We start from the raw sequence: 16,595 nt of genomic DNA, 5'->3' as shown, positions 1-16,595 counted from the left end.
CCCATCTGAAAATAGAGGCACGTTAGTCAGAACTGGCCCAGGTGTGAGGATCAGACGAGGGAACTACGCCAAAGCCCTTTGAAAACTGTGCGAGGGCAGAGAAATAGAGAGGCCGCGCGTGGCACATGCCAGGATGCGGGATTGGGAGCCTGAGCTGGAAACACAGTTACCGAATTTTCAGGAAGAGGGACATGTACGTTAATATCAAGTGTCTGGGTTTTTCATCTTTTCAGAGACTTACTCTATTTAGAATAAATGTATGGAGTGTAACTTTGCATTAAGTCGCCAGCAGCTGTTACAGAAACAGCATTTTATTGGACACAACCGATTCAAGTATTTCAGCGCCCAACCGTGATGCCAGAACCAAGTCCGAGAGGCCCCTGCATGGCCACACGTTCTGTTTGTTGATTGGTGACCCCACCCTGGGCCCCGATACCACCCTCAGCCCAGAATCAGGGATGACGCGGTCTGGTGACAGCAGCACCGGTGTCCGGCAGTTCTGGGTTGGGGGAGAGCAGTCGTTTGGGCTGATGGCTTCATCCTGCCCTGGACTCGCTAACTGGCCTTTCAAAACCAGCTGCCAAGGAAGGAATTCATTCTTTTCAGTGTGTTTACAAACTGGGTTAATGAGGCATTCTTTTTCCGTCTCAACAGAGGCAAACACAGAGGGGTTATTGGCATTTTGGCATTTTGAATGAAAGATTGTAAAAACCTATTTTCAAAGTTCAATGTCTGGAGCCTCCGCGGATTTTCCAGCTGGGGAGGAAGACGTCACATAGATCTTGGCTGCAGGGTCAGCTTCGCATCTTCTTTATTAAACATATTGATTTTTTTTCTGGAAGCCATTTCCATTCCAAATTAGACATTAAGAATGTTGCCAAAATGTTTACTCCTGTGTATTAACAATAAAAAATTTATAATGAAGAAATAAACAGTCATGATGTTTAACTTCTTCCCTAATTCATGAGTAGAATCCCCAAGGATAGAATATAAATGAGGTATCATCGATGGCATGTACGAATGAGTTCTTCTAGTTTTGACACTTTCCAAATTTCCTATAATGAGCACATCTTGCTCTCATAAAGCAAAAAAAATCTATGCCTGAAAGATATATCCCGTCGCAGGTAACATTTGTTTTTTACGGAGGGCCCTGGAACTCACAGTAAACACCGATTTAGTACTAAATACAGACGAAAATCCTCTTAACGTAGTTAATACCTTCACCTTAGAAAAATACAAGTGATTCCTTGCCTGCTTTTTTTTTTTAACTTTTTATTGAAATTTAAAAATAAACATAGAGACCCCCATGTCCCCATGACCCGTCATCATCAACAGTGAATGGCATTTGCCAACCTTGTTCCTGCCCCTGATGGGGGACTCGGGGTGTGTATGTGGGCTGGGTGGTAGACAGCCATGCCTGCCGCCCCAGCCCTCAACCACACCCCAGCAGGGCATCCCCTGCCACGCTGCAGATCTCAGGGTGCTTTAGGACAGGTGATCCGCCCGTAACTGGTGAAGCGTACAAGGTAGCTCCCAAACGAAGACAGCCGGGGGACTTCACCAGCGTTCCTGGCGTTCCGACCAAGATCTGGGTCCTGGGAAGCCACAGCCCTGCTCCGTCACTACAAATGTCAGATGAGACAGGAATTCAGGACATGACGTTTTTAATGGAAAGTCAACATTAGCATCTTTTCCATGTACATCTTAGATATAAAATAGAGAAAGCAGGACTTCATGGCCCCGTTTGCATATTTTTCTATTCCAGGGAGGAAAAATATTTTCAGGGAAAGCAGCAAAGTCCGTTCCTTTACAATCAGGCAAACTGTCAACCATCAGGGACAATGATTCCTCAATCGCAGATGGATGGCTTGCTGACATTGTAACTGGGGTGGAAGTTGAGCCGGTCAAAGGAGGTAATATAGTTGTCGGGGCCAGTCACAAGGCTTTTCTCCATGTACACATTGAAAGTATTGTTCCGGAACATTCCAGAGGCTGCAAGTTCTCTGGAAAATTTATGCGTATTTGGATAAAATACTTTCTAGAAGAGAAAGGGAACACTAGGATTAATGATGCATGATATTAGTAACACTCAAGCAATCAACTGGATATTTTTGGAAGAAAAATAAGAGTTTTTAAGAAAATGCAGAGAAGCCAGGGTGGCCAAGACAGCCTTGTTTGCCCCAGACCATCCCAATTTATGCTGAACATCTGGGATTAACTATTCATAGTGTCCCCTTTCACTATCATGTGGCTAGCAAGATCAAATACAGGGCCTCCTAGTGTGGCATTTCCATGCCTGGATGTGTTGTGAGCATTAACTTGGGGGTCATGCCTGGAGTGGCCCCCAGGTCTGCTTTTCCTAACTGTGCTACTCTGGGCAAGTTACCGGACCTCTCTGAACTCCAGTTTTCTCTTCTGTAGAACAGAAATATCTCCATTACAGTATCAGAGAATAATTTCCTTCAGTGCATTTTTTAAAATGCAAAGCGCTTTTATTTTCTGTTCCCACCCGGAAGGTAAACAGCAATAGCTGCTCGCCGAGTCCAGCTTCCACACTTGGTCCTGAAACCGGAAAACAGGTTCCAGATGGAGGAGAAACCTCCTTGGAAACGTGCCCACGAGCTCTCTCATGCTCACATCCCACTGCCTGGTGACACCAGGGACTAGAAGGCCCCCACAGTTTACAGCAGGAACATTTTTCAATGGCCGTTTCTAAAAGTGAAAACGTCTGGACCCTGTGAGTGTGCTGGCCTTTTCCCCAGAAACACCTGGTTCCCAGGAAACACTCAGCATCACCCGATTCTCGGAGAGTGACCCGCCAAGCTCCAGAAGCTGTTTAGAGGAATAACCACCCAAGAGCGCTCTCACTCACGCAACGCAACTAAATAAGCATTACCAGATCTTTTAAAATGATGAATATTTTGGAAAAAAAAAAGAAAACCCACAACATTCTCACCCCAAAGTGGGTGGCCCTAGTGTCTAGTGTCCCGGGTGGCAGGGGATGGTATGGTGGTCCATCCGGCCCTTCACCTGGACATACCGGGGGACTGGGGGGGCTCCAGGAGGGTGACCCTGGAGTGTAAGGTCAAGCTCAAACAGGGGCTGGGCTCCCCCTGAGGTGCACGAGTCGCTCTGCCCACCAACGTGCCTTCCAGCAGTGTGCTGCGGCTGGCCCCACTGCCTCTAGGGTCACAAGATAACATCTCACAAAATAAAGTGTAATTCCAGAAAGGAGTTCTTCTTCATTTAGTTGCCTAAACCTGATTGCCTTGAGGTGCAAGGGATGGCTGTGCGCATGCGTGAGTGTTGTGTGCACGGCTGGGTGTGGGACTCGGGCGACGTTGTGAACAAGCCTACATGCACTTTTCTCATCATACAGTTCACTCCTAAAGTCATTCACTCATTCATTTCTACCCTGGCCTGTGCCAAAATGATTTGAGGTGCCTCCCTCCCTCTTTGTGACATCGGAACCCACCTGCCCCCTCCTCTCCAGATGTGGATGTGCCGACCTATCGAGAACTCCGGGTCTTTAGCCTCTCCTCAGAGACGCCCGTCCCATGTCCTGCCTTGCTCCCCACTTACGGGCATCTCGTGCACGGTGGGGGCTCTGCTCCCATACGTCTGGTTGCTGGTCCTATACAGTGAGGCAGCCTTCTTGGTCCTGGCAGATGAGAAACACTCTATTTTCCATTCATTTATTCTAATTCTGCCCAAACCACCCTCTTAAAGAATCTGGTTAATGGGGCTTCATTGGAAATGGCCCCAAGGGAAGAGTGCTGTGCCCACGCTGGTGCTGCAGCCTTGAACACCGGCTCTGGTAGAGCAGGGCTGACCGTCCTGGCAGGCACCGCCGCCCTGGCCCCTGGCTCACCACTGTCCCTTCTCCTCCCAAGGCGAGCTAAAGCCCTAAGGAGCACTCTGCCGGCAAACGCTTATCCTCCGCCCTGGCAGGGCCTTGGCACACGCCGTCACTTCCTGGGTAGGTCAGTCAACCTGTCGGGAGCCCAGGCTCAGCCTCCAGATCCTGCCACCCAGGGGGTCGCTTCACCTCCAAACCCCCACGCTTGCTGAGGCCACGCTTCTATGCGGAGCGGATCAAGAAGCTAAGGTGGCGGCAGGGTGTGACACTGCCCCTACCTGAGAGTAGTACTGTCTCACTCAGCTCACACCACCATGTCCCGGGCAAGTTGTTCTCTTTCTGCATCCCAGCTGCTTCTACTGGAGAGCAAGGATACTAACAGACCCTACCCTATAGGACCCTTGAGGGGACGACATGCAAAAGTGCAGGGCAGGGTGGCGCTCACACCTGCCTGGTCGCAATCAAGGGTTTCTTATTATATTCTTAGAGTTTGCAATGCCCTGTGACAGCCTGTAGCTGTCTCAGCAGCACGATGATGGAGGTGTCACTGTGTTCACATCTTGCAGAGGAGCTCAGGCTAGAAAGGAGAGGATACTCACCTGGTCACATTGTGAGACTGAGACCAGAACTGGGTTTCTGACTTCCACTGGGGTCACCCCACTGCCCTGACCTGCACTGACCCCACCATTCATTTGTGGGTAATGACCGCACAGCCCCAGGGGACCACTCGTTCCTTCTGCCATCTGTGGCCAGGACCGTGGGCGTCCTGGGGGGTCTCTCACACGGTCATCCACTGAGCGCCGGGGCCAGCTGGAGCAGCGACCTCTTTCCTGCTGGAGACCTCAGACTCTGACGGCTCCACCTTCCTCACCTGTAGCCCCGGAACCACGCCGGGTTGTTGAACCTGACCGGCAGGTCCTCGCTCACGCGGTAGTAGTCGCTGGTTTTCTCCGGGGGGGGCTTGGCCTCCAGCTGCACAGGCTCTGGGCACTCTTCCGGGCTTTCCACGGACATTTTGCCTTGGGCAGCCCGGGCGCGACGTCGGCCTGCGTCCCGTCGCTAAGCGACGGCCTGGTCACCTGGCCCGGAGGACGCGGTCCCTAGAGGCGGGGCGCCGCGCGGCCGGGGCGGGCCCGGGGGCAGGTCCGAGCCTTCGGCCATGGCTGCCGCGGGGAGGTCCCGAGCTCCCAGCCCCGCGGGTCCCGGCGGGCGCGGAGTCACAGTCACCCAGGACGCCCCCACTCCCCCAGTGGAGGGGGGCGGACTCGGGCAGAAGAAGCCCCAGGTCCTGGGACGGCACCAGCAAAGTGACAGGGTTTAAGGGCCCCAAGTCCGCAAGGATTGGACGCTTACTGTGTACGCCAGGGCAGCTTCCGGACCCTGTGACTTCACGCCCCCGACATCCCGAGCCTAAACTTAGCCCCAAGATTTTGCTAACTTCGTGGAACCCTCCTACCAAAGATTGTGTAAACATAAAACGATTTGGGGGAGCGAGAGGCTGCGCTGGGCTAGAGGCGGAGCTGGCGTGGCGGGAGGGGAGGGTCCCGGCACGTCTGCAGGAGGCGCCCCCGGGAGGGCAAAGTCCTGGGAGAGGAAGACTGGCGCGAGGACGTGCGGACCTGCCCCGCCGGACCCCCGCTGAGAGGACCCCGCCGCGCCGGGCACAGCGCGCAGTGGCTCCTCCGGGCCTGCAGGCGGCGGTGTGGCCCCACGCGCGGCGGAAGGGGAGGCCGCTCGGTCGAGCCCCGGGAGGGAGGTGGCCCCGCCCCGCGTCCCCACCATGGCGCCCGCCAGCGCCGCGCTGCCCCGGCTACTGGGTGTGGGTGAGTGCGCGCCCGGGGGACCCTGGGGCGGGGGCACGGAAGGACGCGAGGACATGGCGGGAGGGGGACGACGGGGGCCCGGAGGAGGTGCCGGGACGTGGGGAGGAGGCGGGGACTGGAGGGAAGGCGAGGGCCTAGAGGCACGGGGACGTGGGGGGACCCGGGGACCCGGAAGGGTTTGGGAACGGTGGGCAGCCTACCCCCAGGCCTGGCCGCGCTCTGGACTGGCCGCGCTGGGAAGCCCGGTCTGGGCGCGGCGCCAGGAGTCTCTGCTGTCTCCGCAGGTGCCTGGCCCCGGTCACGCTGGCTGGGTTTCCTGAAGGCGACCCCCGGGCCGGTTCGCCCGAGCTGCAGGACGCTTGGAAGCTCCCCAACCCTTGCAGTCAGCGAGCCCGAGGACAGCAGCGGTAACTTTGGGCCCCGCAGCCGACTAACGGGGTGTGGGATGGGCTGGGTAGAGTTGCCAGCCGCCAGGAGTCCTGAGTGCCCCTTAGTTAGACGTGAGCCCTGGAGGTCCTGGGCCCCAGGAGGGATGGGGCAGCGGGCCTCGGTCCTCCTCGGCCCTCCTTGGCATTTTCCAGCTTCCACTGGCACCTGGCGGGTATTGTCCCAGCACGCAGTGCCCCCACCATGCTGGGCACTGCTCGTGGGGAAGGCAGAGCCCCACACTTAAAGCAGGGCTTTATAGTCACTCTGTGTCACACAGGTGGGCCACCCCAGTCTGGCCCCACCCACTGCCAAGCTCTTGCTGGTGCAGCTCGGTGTCCGTGAACTTCCCTGAAGGGGGCTGAGGCCAGCGCCTCTTTAGAGGGCTGGGTGTGAGAGGAGTGGCCGTCCAGGGGTTAACATAGGACTTCGCTCCCTGGGAAGTGTCACTGGACCACTGAGACACAGCCCTGAGCTCGCCCCTCTGTGAGCACCAGGCCTGGAGCCCCCTCCAGCTTGCTGGACTCCCGGTGGCTGGGTACCTGAGACCGAGTGCTAGACTTAGAGGCCAGAAAGACCTCAGACCCCAGCGGCCCTCTCCTCTTGGCCTCTGCTTTCCGAGTCAGGAGGCCGAGGGCTGGGGTTGACCCAGTTCACCCAGGAGCAAAGTCAGGGGCCGAACCTGGCTCCAGCCCCCAGTTTCCTGGAATGGCCCCCTGGCTCCCAGGTCTTTAATGGGGCTTGGGGCATCTTCGGCTGCTGGGCTTTGCTCCTCCCTCCCCCCAGCTGTGTCATAGGAGGTCACAGGAGTGGTCTGGGTGGGAAACCGCAGTGTCCTCTTCTCCCCACTGCCACAGAGTTCAATGACAAGATTCTGAACGAGCCCCTCAAGCATTCAGACTTCTTCCGTGTCAAGGAACTGTTTTCTGTCAAAAGTCTCTTCGATGCCCGAGTGCATCTGGGGCACAAAGCCGGCTGTCGGCACAGGTAGGTGACATCTGGCGAGCCTGTCCCGGTGGTGGTTCTCAGGACGGCTTGGGACCTCCTGCCTTGGGTCTTGGGCCACTTTTGAGCTGGCCTCTGTCAGTCTTGTTTAAGTGAGTACAGCTGCCCCCTCCAAATGGAAGCACTGAGCCCCACAGCAGGGCTGGCATTACCCTCCAGACCTGGCTGGGCTGCTGTGTGCCTGGCGTGGGGCTCACAGCCCTAAGCAGGGACGGACTTGTGGGGTCGAAGGGCTTCAGAGACCCAAGACCAAGGGTGGGGCCTGTTGAGGTGGAGGGCTGTGAGGTTGGCCATATTCGGCTGGTCAGGAGGGGAGGGCATGGTTCTCTGTTGAGGACCAAGATGTGACCTTGGCAAGATGGCGGTCATCCTTGGTAAGCAGTCAGTTGAGAGGAAGGGACACAGCCCACTGGGAGTGGACTGGAGGTGAGGACCTGGGAACCATTAGTGTGGACCACTCACCTGCCAGGCGCTGAGGCACAGCCATCTCTTGTGCCCACTGTTCCTCGGCCCAGGCCAGCATCGGTCCTGTGCCGTTGGGGTTCCCCTTCCAGGCATGGCAGGCTCCTGCCCTGATACCTTCGATGCTTTGGGTCCAGAGTGCCACCCTCCCCCTGTTCTGGTCCCCTAGCCCAACCCCAGAGGGGCCTTGTCCATAAGGCCTCGAGTGACAAGCAGCGTCTGCATGTGCCATGTTGGATATACTGTCCTGTCGCTGTCATGTTTAAATGTCCAGTCCTTCGTGTGGCATCAGTTCTGTCAGGATTCCTGCAGGAAGCAGTGGAGGGTTGGAGGGGTTAAGCTGAGTGCCCAACACACGTAGGTGGCCCCACACCCTGTGCCCCCAGACGTCACGCCTGGGCAGGGGTCCTCACTGTTGTCTGTCCATGTGGGGAGTATTTCAAATTGAGCCTCCCAGCTGTAGTGCCCCTGCAGAGGAGCCCGTGTCCCTGGTGGGCGTCTGTGCAAGGTCAGGGTGGTGGAATTGGTGTAGCCCTCATCACCCTTGCCTGGCTGGGTCTCCGGCAGGTTTATGGAGCCATACATTTTCGGGAGTCGCCTGGACCAGGACATCATTGACCTGGAGCAGACAGCCGTGCACCTCCAGCTGGCCTTGAATTTCACCGCCCACGTGGCCTACCGCAAGGGCATCATCTTGTTTGTGAGCCGCAACCGGCAGTTCTCACACCTGATCGAGAACATGGCCCGTGACTGTGGCGAGTACGCCCACACCCGCTACTTCAAGGGCGGCCTGCTGACCAACGCGCCCCTCCTCTTCGGCCCCACGGTCCGCCTGCCGGACCTCATCGTCTTCCTGCACACGCTCAACAACGTCTTCGAGCCCCACGTGGCCGTGAGAGACGCAGCCAAGATGAACATCCCCACCGTGGGCATCGTGGACACCAACTGCAACCCCTGCCTCATCACCTACCCCGTCCCTGGCAACGACGACTCGCCCCCGGCCGTGCAGCTCTACTGCAGGCTCTTCCGGACGGCCATCAGCAGGGCCAAGGAGAAGCGGAGGCAGGTCGAGGTCCTGCATCGGCTGCAGGGACAGCAGGCGGCCGGGGGCCAGGGGCCAGACCAACCCAAAGACCCCCAGGGCGGGCCTGAGCTGCTGTCCTCCCAGACCAAAGCATGGCCAAGCCCGCCTGCGCTGGGCGTCCCCTCCCCAGCCCTGGGTCCCCAGCATTCCTAGTCCTGGGCATCTGGGTCCTTGTTGTGGGTGACAGTACTCAGCTGTTCCACCACAGCCATCCAGGTTCCACTCCAGACCCAGGGCCGAGTCGGCCATCGGTGTTTTTTCTGTGAAGAGCAGACCACAGAGGGCACGTGACGTGTCCGACACAGCTACTTCCCTGCGGTTAGGCCTCGGGCCGGACGCCCCACCGCTGGTGTGGCCCACCCGTGGGAAGACACAGCTCTCCCTGTAATCTGAGCAGTCCAAGCTTGCGCCCAGCCGGCAGACCTTTGTTAGGGAGGTTGCCTGCCCGCTCAGTGTTTCCTAGTCCAGGTACCCTGGGCTGGGCTGCTTTCCTGCCTGCCTCCAGGGGCTGTCTGTGATGTGATGTTGCAGGCAAACCTCTCAGAAGCTCCCAGCTGGGTTGAGACAGGCCTGGCCAGACAGATGGTTTGATTCCAGCAGAAATAAAACCTAGATTTGGGCAAAATTTGACTCGGAGCTTTGAGTTCTGCCACGCTTGGCTTTGCCTTCATTGGTGTAACGTTCATCAGACACCCATCGGGGCCCCAGGGAGCAGACAAGAAGTGTCCGTATCCTGGGGGGACTGGACAGATGGTGTCTGGGAGGCGACTTGATGAGGGCGGCAGACGTGCCAGTTGCTGCACCTTCTCCAGCACCGGACTCACGACGAGCCCCCCAGCCAGGCGGTAGCAGAGCCTTCATGGAAACAGGCTTGGTGTGGCCCCGGAGTGTTGAGGACAGACTGAGGGGTACTTGCTGACAAGACACTTAGTGTTCCCTCGTGTGTAAGGACCCAGTTGTGTGCCTGGGATAGGCTGCAGCTGTCCTCTCTCAGGTCTCCTCGTGCTGCTTAGGTGACCACCCCCAGGAGCCTGTCCCTGGGGAGCACCTGGGCAGCAGGGTTGGCGGGACCTCCAGGCGGGGCCCTCGTGTGGCCGGGGGGTGTGGAGCCTGTGCCGGCCGCGACCTGCCCTGCAGGGGCAGCAAGCGAGGAGGTGGGGAGGTTGGAGTCCGGTGTGTGCTCACTTCTCAGTGCAGGGTTGGGTACGGTGAGGTCCTCGGCGGTGCCGGAGGTGCCTGGGTTCAGGATCCGGAAGGTCCGGGAACCATGCTGCAGTGTGGACTTGCCCGCTGGCCAGCGTGGCCTTCATTTGCAAAGCTGACATCTGAAGGTGCAGCTTTCCAGGCGGGTAAACTGAGGGCTCGCTCCAGGGCTCTCCCCTGGCAATGCTCTTGGGATGTGCACGCGCAGCACCCCTGAGCTGGGCCTCTGGTCCACCGAGCTAGGAGCCAAGGCCCTGCAGTCGGACAGCAGTTAGACTCAGGAAGAGCTTACTGCTTGGTGCTTCCGACAGGCAATGCTAGAACTTGAACTGGGCCTGCCCCGAGAGAGGCCCTTGAAGCCGAGGGTCCAAGCCCACCCATAGAAGCAGGCCTGGCACAGACCTTCCCTACCAAGCCACTCAGGGCACGGCCTGGGCAGGGCCAGGAGAGGCGGTGGGGCACAGGCGCACATGAGGGGTGGAGGTTAGCTCTGCTTTCTTGTCTTGGGTTTAGGGACTGGGTGGAGGGGAGCAGCCTGGGGAATGATCGACAAACCAGGGGTGCCCTGCGAGGACGGGTGGACAGTCAGGGCCGCAGACCCTGGCAGGCTCCCGGGAGCCCCATTGCTGCCCCATACGCTGCCCCTTGGGATCTGGGCTGGTGGCTGCCTGGCCCCGCCCTCCATCTGCTGAGGGTTCCCCTGGCCCCGGCACTGGACATGGCCAGTGAGGCCCCACTGAGGGACAACTAAGGAGTTTCTATGGGGCGCCTTCTGTGCTCCCATCTCTGGGGGTCCCAGGACGAGGGTGGGGCAGCGGGTGGCCCAGCCGAGTGTGTGACCCAGCAGACACCAGTGAGCCAGACCACTTCAGGAGCAGGGAGTGACAGGGAAGGAGCAGATTGATGGGGACAGAGACTGGGTGGGGGCTGCTTCTGAGCGATGGGGGAGCCAGCTGTGGGCTCAGAGGGCTCTGGGCGAAACGGGGAGAGGACTGAGGCAGGGACGGCCTCCAAATCCCCCCCCCCCAGGAGGTGAACACAATGCGTGTGTTTGTTTTCAAAGACTGACAAGTTGATCTTAAAATTCATGAGATGCCAAAACAGTCTTGCCAAAGAACAAAGTTGGAGGACTCACGCTTCCCATTTCAGAACTTGCTAGAGAGCTGCGCCCGCCTGGCACGAGGATAAGCACGTCCGTCTGTGCCCTGAGTCGGAGCCCAGTCCCGAGCCCTGCACTTACGGGCCACTGCTTTTGACAAGGGGCCAAGTGGTTCGTTAGGGTAATAAATGCCGCTGGGATAATTGCATATCCTCATGAAAAGATTTATTCAGACCTCACAGAGTACCAAAGAATTAACTCAAAATGATCATAAATCTACATGTTAGAGCCCAAACTACAAACCTTCCAGAAGAAAACATAGAAAATCTTCATGACTTTGAGTTTGTCAGAGTTCTTAGATACATCACCAAAAGCATAACCCATAAAAAAAGATTGTACTTCATCAAAATTTAAAACTTTTGTGATTCACATAACACCATTACGAAAGCAAAAGAGCCAGAAGGGATTCTGCCCGTAACTGAGGCAAAGGAGGGAGAGAGAACTTAAACACATCCGTAAAGAGCGGCCCGGCTGTTGGGAGCGGGGCAGAGTTCAGGTTGAAGGTCCTCACTGGGGAATGACAGCTTAGTCCCCGTCCAGTTCCGGGATGGTGTCTGCAGTACCACATAGCATCTCACCCTTCCCAACAAGCGGAAGGAAGGGAGGGAGGTCTAGAGATCCCTTAATTAACTCTATGTGAGCAAACGGTTTCAAAATCTTTCTGAGACAAACTTCTAAGTCCTAGGATAAAATTATCACTTAGCTTTGTCGCCTTGCAAAACGCTGCTGATCGGTGAAATGCCCTCCTGAGGGGATGCAGCTTTTGATACGTGAACTAACGTGTTCACATATTCCTTCAAGGCAAAGCCCGGCAAAACTGAAATCTTGTATGTCTCTATAGGGCAACAGGGAGGGAGGGAGGGGAGAGAGGATCCCCTGAGAATGGGGACGAAGAGAAAGCTCTGGCCCCTTGGGCCTACAGAAGGGCCGTGTTGGACTGACCCTTGGAAGGTACTGGGCTGGCCTGGTCCCCCGTCTGGCAGTCGGTGCCGGGGGCTTTGAGCTGGCGACCAGCTTCACTTCCTCACGGCCAAGCCAGCTGAAGCCAGCGTGCACAGATGTCACTGTTGGCTCCCCACGAGCACAGTGACCTGCACAATGGCCTGATACCCCTTCCCCATAGAACGGCCGAGCTGGCGAGGCCAGCATGCACGCGGTGTTGATGTTGGCTTCCACGGGCACGGTGACCTGCACAATTATTTGGGGTGAGGACTTAAGCGTTCTGAGACGAGTGTGGTTTGCCTCTGATGTTTTAAAGGTCAGTTGCTACAGGTCTAAAGATCTATCCAGTTGCTTTGCCAAGGCGCCTCGTTCTCCGTAGCTGGAAATCAGCAGTGGTGCTGCCTCTGACGGTGGCCGGTGGCCAGGGTGGCCGTCCCGAGGCCTCATGCCTCCCCTGACCTCTCGCTGTCCAGCACCGTGCTCTCCATGACAGTCACAGCAGCTGTCACTCCCCTTCCCCTGACACCCACATCCCCCTAGCTGTCACTGTCCCATCCACAGCATGGCTGGCTCAGACACACGTGGCACCCATGCCAGGCACGATGCTCGGCCGTCCACTGCTGAGTCAGCCTGGCCACGTGTCGGCCCACGTGGCCAGAGTCCAGGGTCAGACAGGTGTCCCTGATGTCGTCGAGGACCTGGGTGCCTCCTGTCTCTCTCCCTGAGGGTCCCCAGGGTTGGCTCATCCCCACAGGGGCTCCTGCTGGGTTCTCAGGTGCCCTCTGCGTGTTTCTCCTCCGGTCTCCCTGGCCCATTCCGGAGCAATCGCAGACCAGAGGGACGGTCACCTTTGCTCAGTCCGACTCACCCCGGAGCTGAGAGGACGGCCATGGTCCACCAGGACGCGGTCTGTGTGGGGACTGGAGGGAGGGGCTGGGTGTCAGGTCAGCCGCACACGGTGCCTCCAGCGTCCCCGACGGCCCCGACTTCCTGCGAGAACAGCGTCCCAGTGTGCACACCTGTCCAAGTACTGCTGGGGGCCAGTGTCACTGTGGTCTGTGAGCTGCCCAGAGCCCCCCAAAAGTGTACGATGCATACACGGCAGAGACCAGCTGCCCTGAAGGACGCTGTGGGGCCAGAGATTAAGTGGGAAGCAAATGAGATGGGGAGAATTGTCCCCAAATTAATTAAATACCCAACGGCAGCCCCGTGAAGGCCTTAAAGAGTTTTTTTAGGGCGGGGGTGGTGACATTATAGACAATTTGTATTTTTTCTTGTTTTTTTAGGGGGCGGGGAAAAGGGAACTGGATACAGAGGTTTCTGAATTTTTTTCTTAAAAATGTAAAATTATCTGTAATACAAATACATTGTGCTCTCCTCAGTGCCAATAGCCTTTCTGATGTGGTCACACAAATGATCAAGGCAATGCAGAAAACTCAGAAGCAGGAGTTAAACACGCTCACGTGTTTCCCCCACACAAAGGGCGGCCTCTGCATCAGCTCCCTGGTTCCTGGTGGGGACGTTTGACCGACAGTCACAACTGCAGGTCAGGGATGGAGAGCAGAAGGAGGAGAGAGATGGGGACATTTGAGGAGGGGGCTCTTCAGGCCCCCCAGCCGGGCGTGGGCCTGGGGCAGCGGGGCAGGGGCTCCCCCAGCACGTCTCAGCCCGAGGCCGTGAGGGACCCTCTGCACACAGGGCACCGGCAGGGTCGAGGGGAGACGGGGCTTCTGTGTGGCACCGGCTGTGAGTCTGGGGTCCGTGCCAGCCTCTGAGCGAGCTTGGCCCCTTCTCGCCACTCCAGCCTGGCCTCCCTCTCCTGGGGGAGGGGCACAGGACAGCAGCCCCCGGCGAGAGCGTAAGCCTGGCACAGTCTATGGCAGCATCTCCGAGCCCTGTCACCTGGACGGACCCTCCAAATCAAACAGCTGCACAAACGTTAGCGTCAAGCCCCACCCCAGGGAGGGGCTTCCTGGTGCTCACCTGGGCCAGGGCAGGTGCTAGGTGCAGGGACAGCAGGATGGGCCCCCACCCCCACGTGGCTCATGGGCTGAAGGCCCCACCGTGGGCGTCTTCCGCCTCACACGGAGCAGCTGCCTGTGTGGTGGGCGGGGACTGGAGCTGGGAGACCCGGTTCTGCCTGGCTGGGACTCAGTTTCCCAGGAGGTGACCCAGACAGGTTCGTGCTGCTCCCCTCCCAGTGGCCCCTGGCTTGGGACTTCCTCCCTCATGCTCCCCTCTCTCCTCATTCCTGGGGTCTTCGGGAAAGTGTGTCCTGTAGGAGGTTTGGAGGCTGTTCCCGGGCTGGGCCTCACGTCCCGGCTCCCCCACCCCCAGCTGCACGGGGAGGGTGTCTGGTCCTCCAGGAAGACGAGCTGGGCTGAGGGCTCCTGTGCTCCCCGTGCCGTGTCCCCTTCCCCTGCTGGCTCGTGGCCTGTGCTGGCCAAGGCCGTTCTGCCAGGACCCCACGCTGGCCGTGGCTGCCCAGCGCTTCGCCCTCCGCCCTCCGGGGACCAGCCTGGGGAGTGAGGGTGTCGAGGGCCCGGGAGGGGCTCCCCGGACAGGGAGAGGATGGGAAGGTCGGCAGTGCTTCCCCAGGAGGCCACGTCCATGGCGTCAGCTTGGCAGCCGGGTGGGGGACGCGGGTCCAGGTGGCCTCCAGGCACGTTCCCATTTGTGTGACATTCATCATGACATGGTGCAAGCTGAGGTACAAAGAGGTTCTGTGCTCAGATAAGCCGGGCCTCGGAGGAACTCAAGGAGAAGAAAGAGCCGGAACACAAACACAGCGCGACCTTTCACGGGACCAGCCCCCCTGCCCCACCTGGGCTCCCGTGGCCAAGTGCGGATCCGCTCACGCCCCCTGCGAGCCCCTGCTGAGCCCTCGAAGGGCGGGCGAGCCCAGGCCGTGGGAAGAGACCACGACTGTCCAAATGACCGAGCTCCTTCAGGACAGGCACCACCGCCTGTGTCGGGGACATGCAGGGATGGCCGCGGCTGGCCTGGCCAAAGAGTTCCCCTAGGCCGGACCGTCAGGGCCCCTTCCTCCCCCAGGAAGTGGCATCGTGCTGGGCTCTGAAGGACGACAGAGGCTGGACGGACCCAGGGGACAGGCACAAAAGGCCATGCAGGGCTAAAGCACACACAACGGGGTCCACTCCCGGGGCCCCCGGGGCCAGTGAGGAAACAGGATGCTGGGGGTGGCTGTCGCAGACGGGAACCTGGGACGCGGTGTTTGGGAGCCTCGGCCCCCTTGGCAAAGAAAGCACCGAGTTCGCAGTGGAACTGCGGGTCACATCGGCGGCCCTGGGCCTTCATTTCCGTCATGTGTAAAATGCAGAGGGCAGGGCAGGTGGCAGCAAGTCCCTCAGTGTCCACCCTGTGGCTTCCTCTGTCACCCGTGGAGATGACGTGTCTGACACTCCTGCATCCGTGCAGGTGGCTCTGCTAGAAAACAGGCAGAAAGGAAATCATCGCACCCGACAGAGTGACTCCCTCGGAACGGGGGGATCATGGGTGACTGTCCCTCCTCTGCCAGCACCCAAGACGTGCGTGTCATTCCAACCTGTGCTGAGGAGCAGCCTCACGAGGGCGCTGTGTCTGCACAGGAGGAGTCACTCGCTTTCCGCGTTTGGACGCCAGGCCGAGGGCTGCTCACCTTCCACGGCCACACGAACGCTCTGCCTGTGTCCCCTGGGTGGCTGTAGGGTGGCTTCAGGGCCAGCAGAGTCCAAGCATCCTGACTGTCGCCTGGTCGGCGGGACCGGCAGTGGGCAGAGGCCGCCAGGCCCCCGAGGAAGGACAACGCCCCAGGGACAGGGGAGGCTCTGCCCACGGCCCACGGGGGTCTCCGGCCCCCGCCTCCCGCTGTGCTTGCCGTGGGGCATCCACTTCTCAAACTCCCTCAAAAATAGTATGAAAGTAACTTGTAGAAACGGCAAGAATCCAAATAAAAGCCTACATAGCGCACAGCACCCCCCCTCTCTCGCGTCCTTGCAGGTCCCAGCACAGCCGGCCCTTCCCGGGTGGGCTCCTCCCAGCTGAGTCTCCGCACCCAGAGAACAAGCCGGGACCGTGGACGCCCTCGCGCCCTCGCCTGGCTCTGGGAAACGTCCTCGTTGTTATTTCTCTGCTTCGGATTATTTTAAAAGGAAATGAACTTACAGATACAGCCAGGAATGAATGGATTTTGTGGGGCTCAAAATTTGTGTAAAATTTGGTGACCACTTTAAACAATAATACAAATTACAAACCCTATCTAGGTAGGAAAATAAACATTTGGAGTGAGAAGGAAATCACAAAAGCTCACACGTTAAAAAGTTGGTCTCTCCTGAATGAGCAGTAGCTAAATAATAAAAATCCCTGATAACTGCAGTAAACACCACCAAATGGGGGGAAAATACATAAAATTTGATTAATTACCACCTGGCAAAAGTCTGTAAAACGTCTTCCTATATCTTGTGCTGCTACTCCTTAATTAACACTTCCTATGGAATTGATTTTATACTATTTCCTATAAACAGGATATTAAAATAATTCAGACTTTCCTCTAGCATGGAGTTCAAAGTTGCTGCATAAAACACGCCCTTGCCGTGGTCCTGCTGTGGGCTTTTGCCCGGCAAACAAGAAATC

General features: G+C 57.9%; 2 protein-coding genes across 3 annotated transcripts; one reads left to right on the top strand and one right to left on the bottom strand.

Moving 5' to 3' along the window:
- Window positions 1-1,316: 1,316 nt before the first annotated feature.
- PIERCE1 (piercer of microtubule wall 1) lies at window positions 1,317-4,884 on the bottom strand. Of its 2 annotated transcripts, none has more exons than XM_069474789.1 (3): window positions 4,731-4,884; window positions 3,583-3,661; window positions 1,317-2,038 (listed from the first exon to the last, which is right to left on the bottom strand). In XM_069474789.1, the coding sequence occupies exons 1-3, from the start codon at window positions 4,871-4,873 to the stop codon at window positions 1,850-1,852; spliced, it is 411 nt and encodes a 136-aa protein (XP_069330890.1). In that variant the 5' UTR covers window positions 4,874-4,884; the 3' UTR covers window positions 1,317-1,849. The 2 variants fall into 2 exon arrangements, with proteins under 2 accessions (XP_069330890.1, XP_069330891.1); XM_069474790.1 differs by having other exon boundaries at window positions 1,871-1,992.
- Window positions 4,885-5,487: 603 nt separating this feature from the next.
- Window positions 5,488-9,295, top strand: MRPS2 (mitochondrial ribosomal protein S2). The gene is made up of 4 exons (XM_069474788.1): window positions 5,488-5,682; window positions 5,967-6,089; window positions 6,966-7,095; window positions 8,143-9,295. The coding sequence occupies exons 1-4, from the start codon at window positions 5,640-5,642 to the stop codon at window positions 8,810-8,812; spliced, it is 966 nt and encodes a 321-aa protein (XP_069330889.1). The 5' UTR covers window positions 5,488-5,639; the 3' UTR covers window positions 8,813-9,295.
- The last annotated feature ends 7,300 nt before the right edge of the window (window positions 9,296-16,595 follow it).

This window comes from Eulemur rufifrons, chromosome 7 (genome assembly GCF_041146395.1).
Source record: "Eulemur rufifrons isolate Redbay chromosome 7, OSU_ERuf_1, whole genome shotgun sequence".
Lineage (NCBI taxonomy): Eukaryota > Metazoa > Chordata > Mammalia > Primates > Lemuridae > Eulemur > Eulemur rufifrons.
Note: the sequence above shows the minus strand (reverse complement) of the source record. Positions and strands in the feature narration are given on the sequence as shown.

Excerpts from the sequence above, each read along its gene's own strand:
- PIERCE1 (XM_069474789.1), bottom strand. The coding sequence starts at position 4,873 with ATGTCCGTGGAAAGCCCGGAAGAGTGCCCAGAGCCTGTGCAGCTGGAG. Across the intron at positions 3,662-4,730 it reads GCGTGGTTCCGGGGCTACAG|GACCAAGAAGGCTGCCTCAC; the intron begins GTGAGGAAGGTG and ends CTCATCTGCCAG. Across the intron at positions 2,039-3,582 it reads CCACCGTGCACGAGATGCCC|AAAGTATTTTATCCAAATAC; the intron begins GTAAGTGGGGAG and ends TTTCTCTTCTAG.
- MRPS2 (XM_069474788.1), top strand. The coding sequence starts at position 5,640 with ATGGCGCCCGCCAGCGCCGCGCTGCCCCGGCTACTGGGTGTGG. Across the intron at positions 5,683-5,966 it reads GCCCCGGCTACTGGGTGTGG|GTGCCTGGCCCCGGTCACGC; the intron begins GTGAGTGCGCGC and ends CTGTCTCCGCAG. Across the intron at positions 7,096-8,142 it reads AAAGCCGGCTGTCGGCACAG|GTTTATGGAGCCATACATTT; the intron begins GTAGGTGACATC and ends GGTCTCCGGCAG.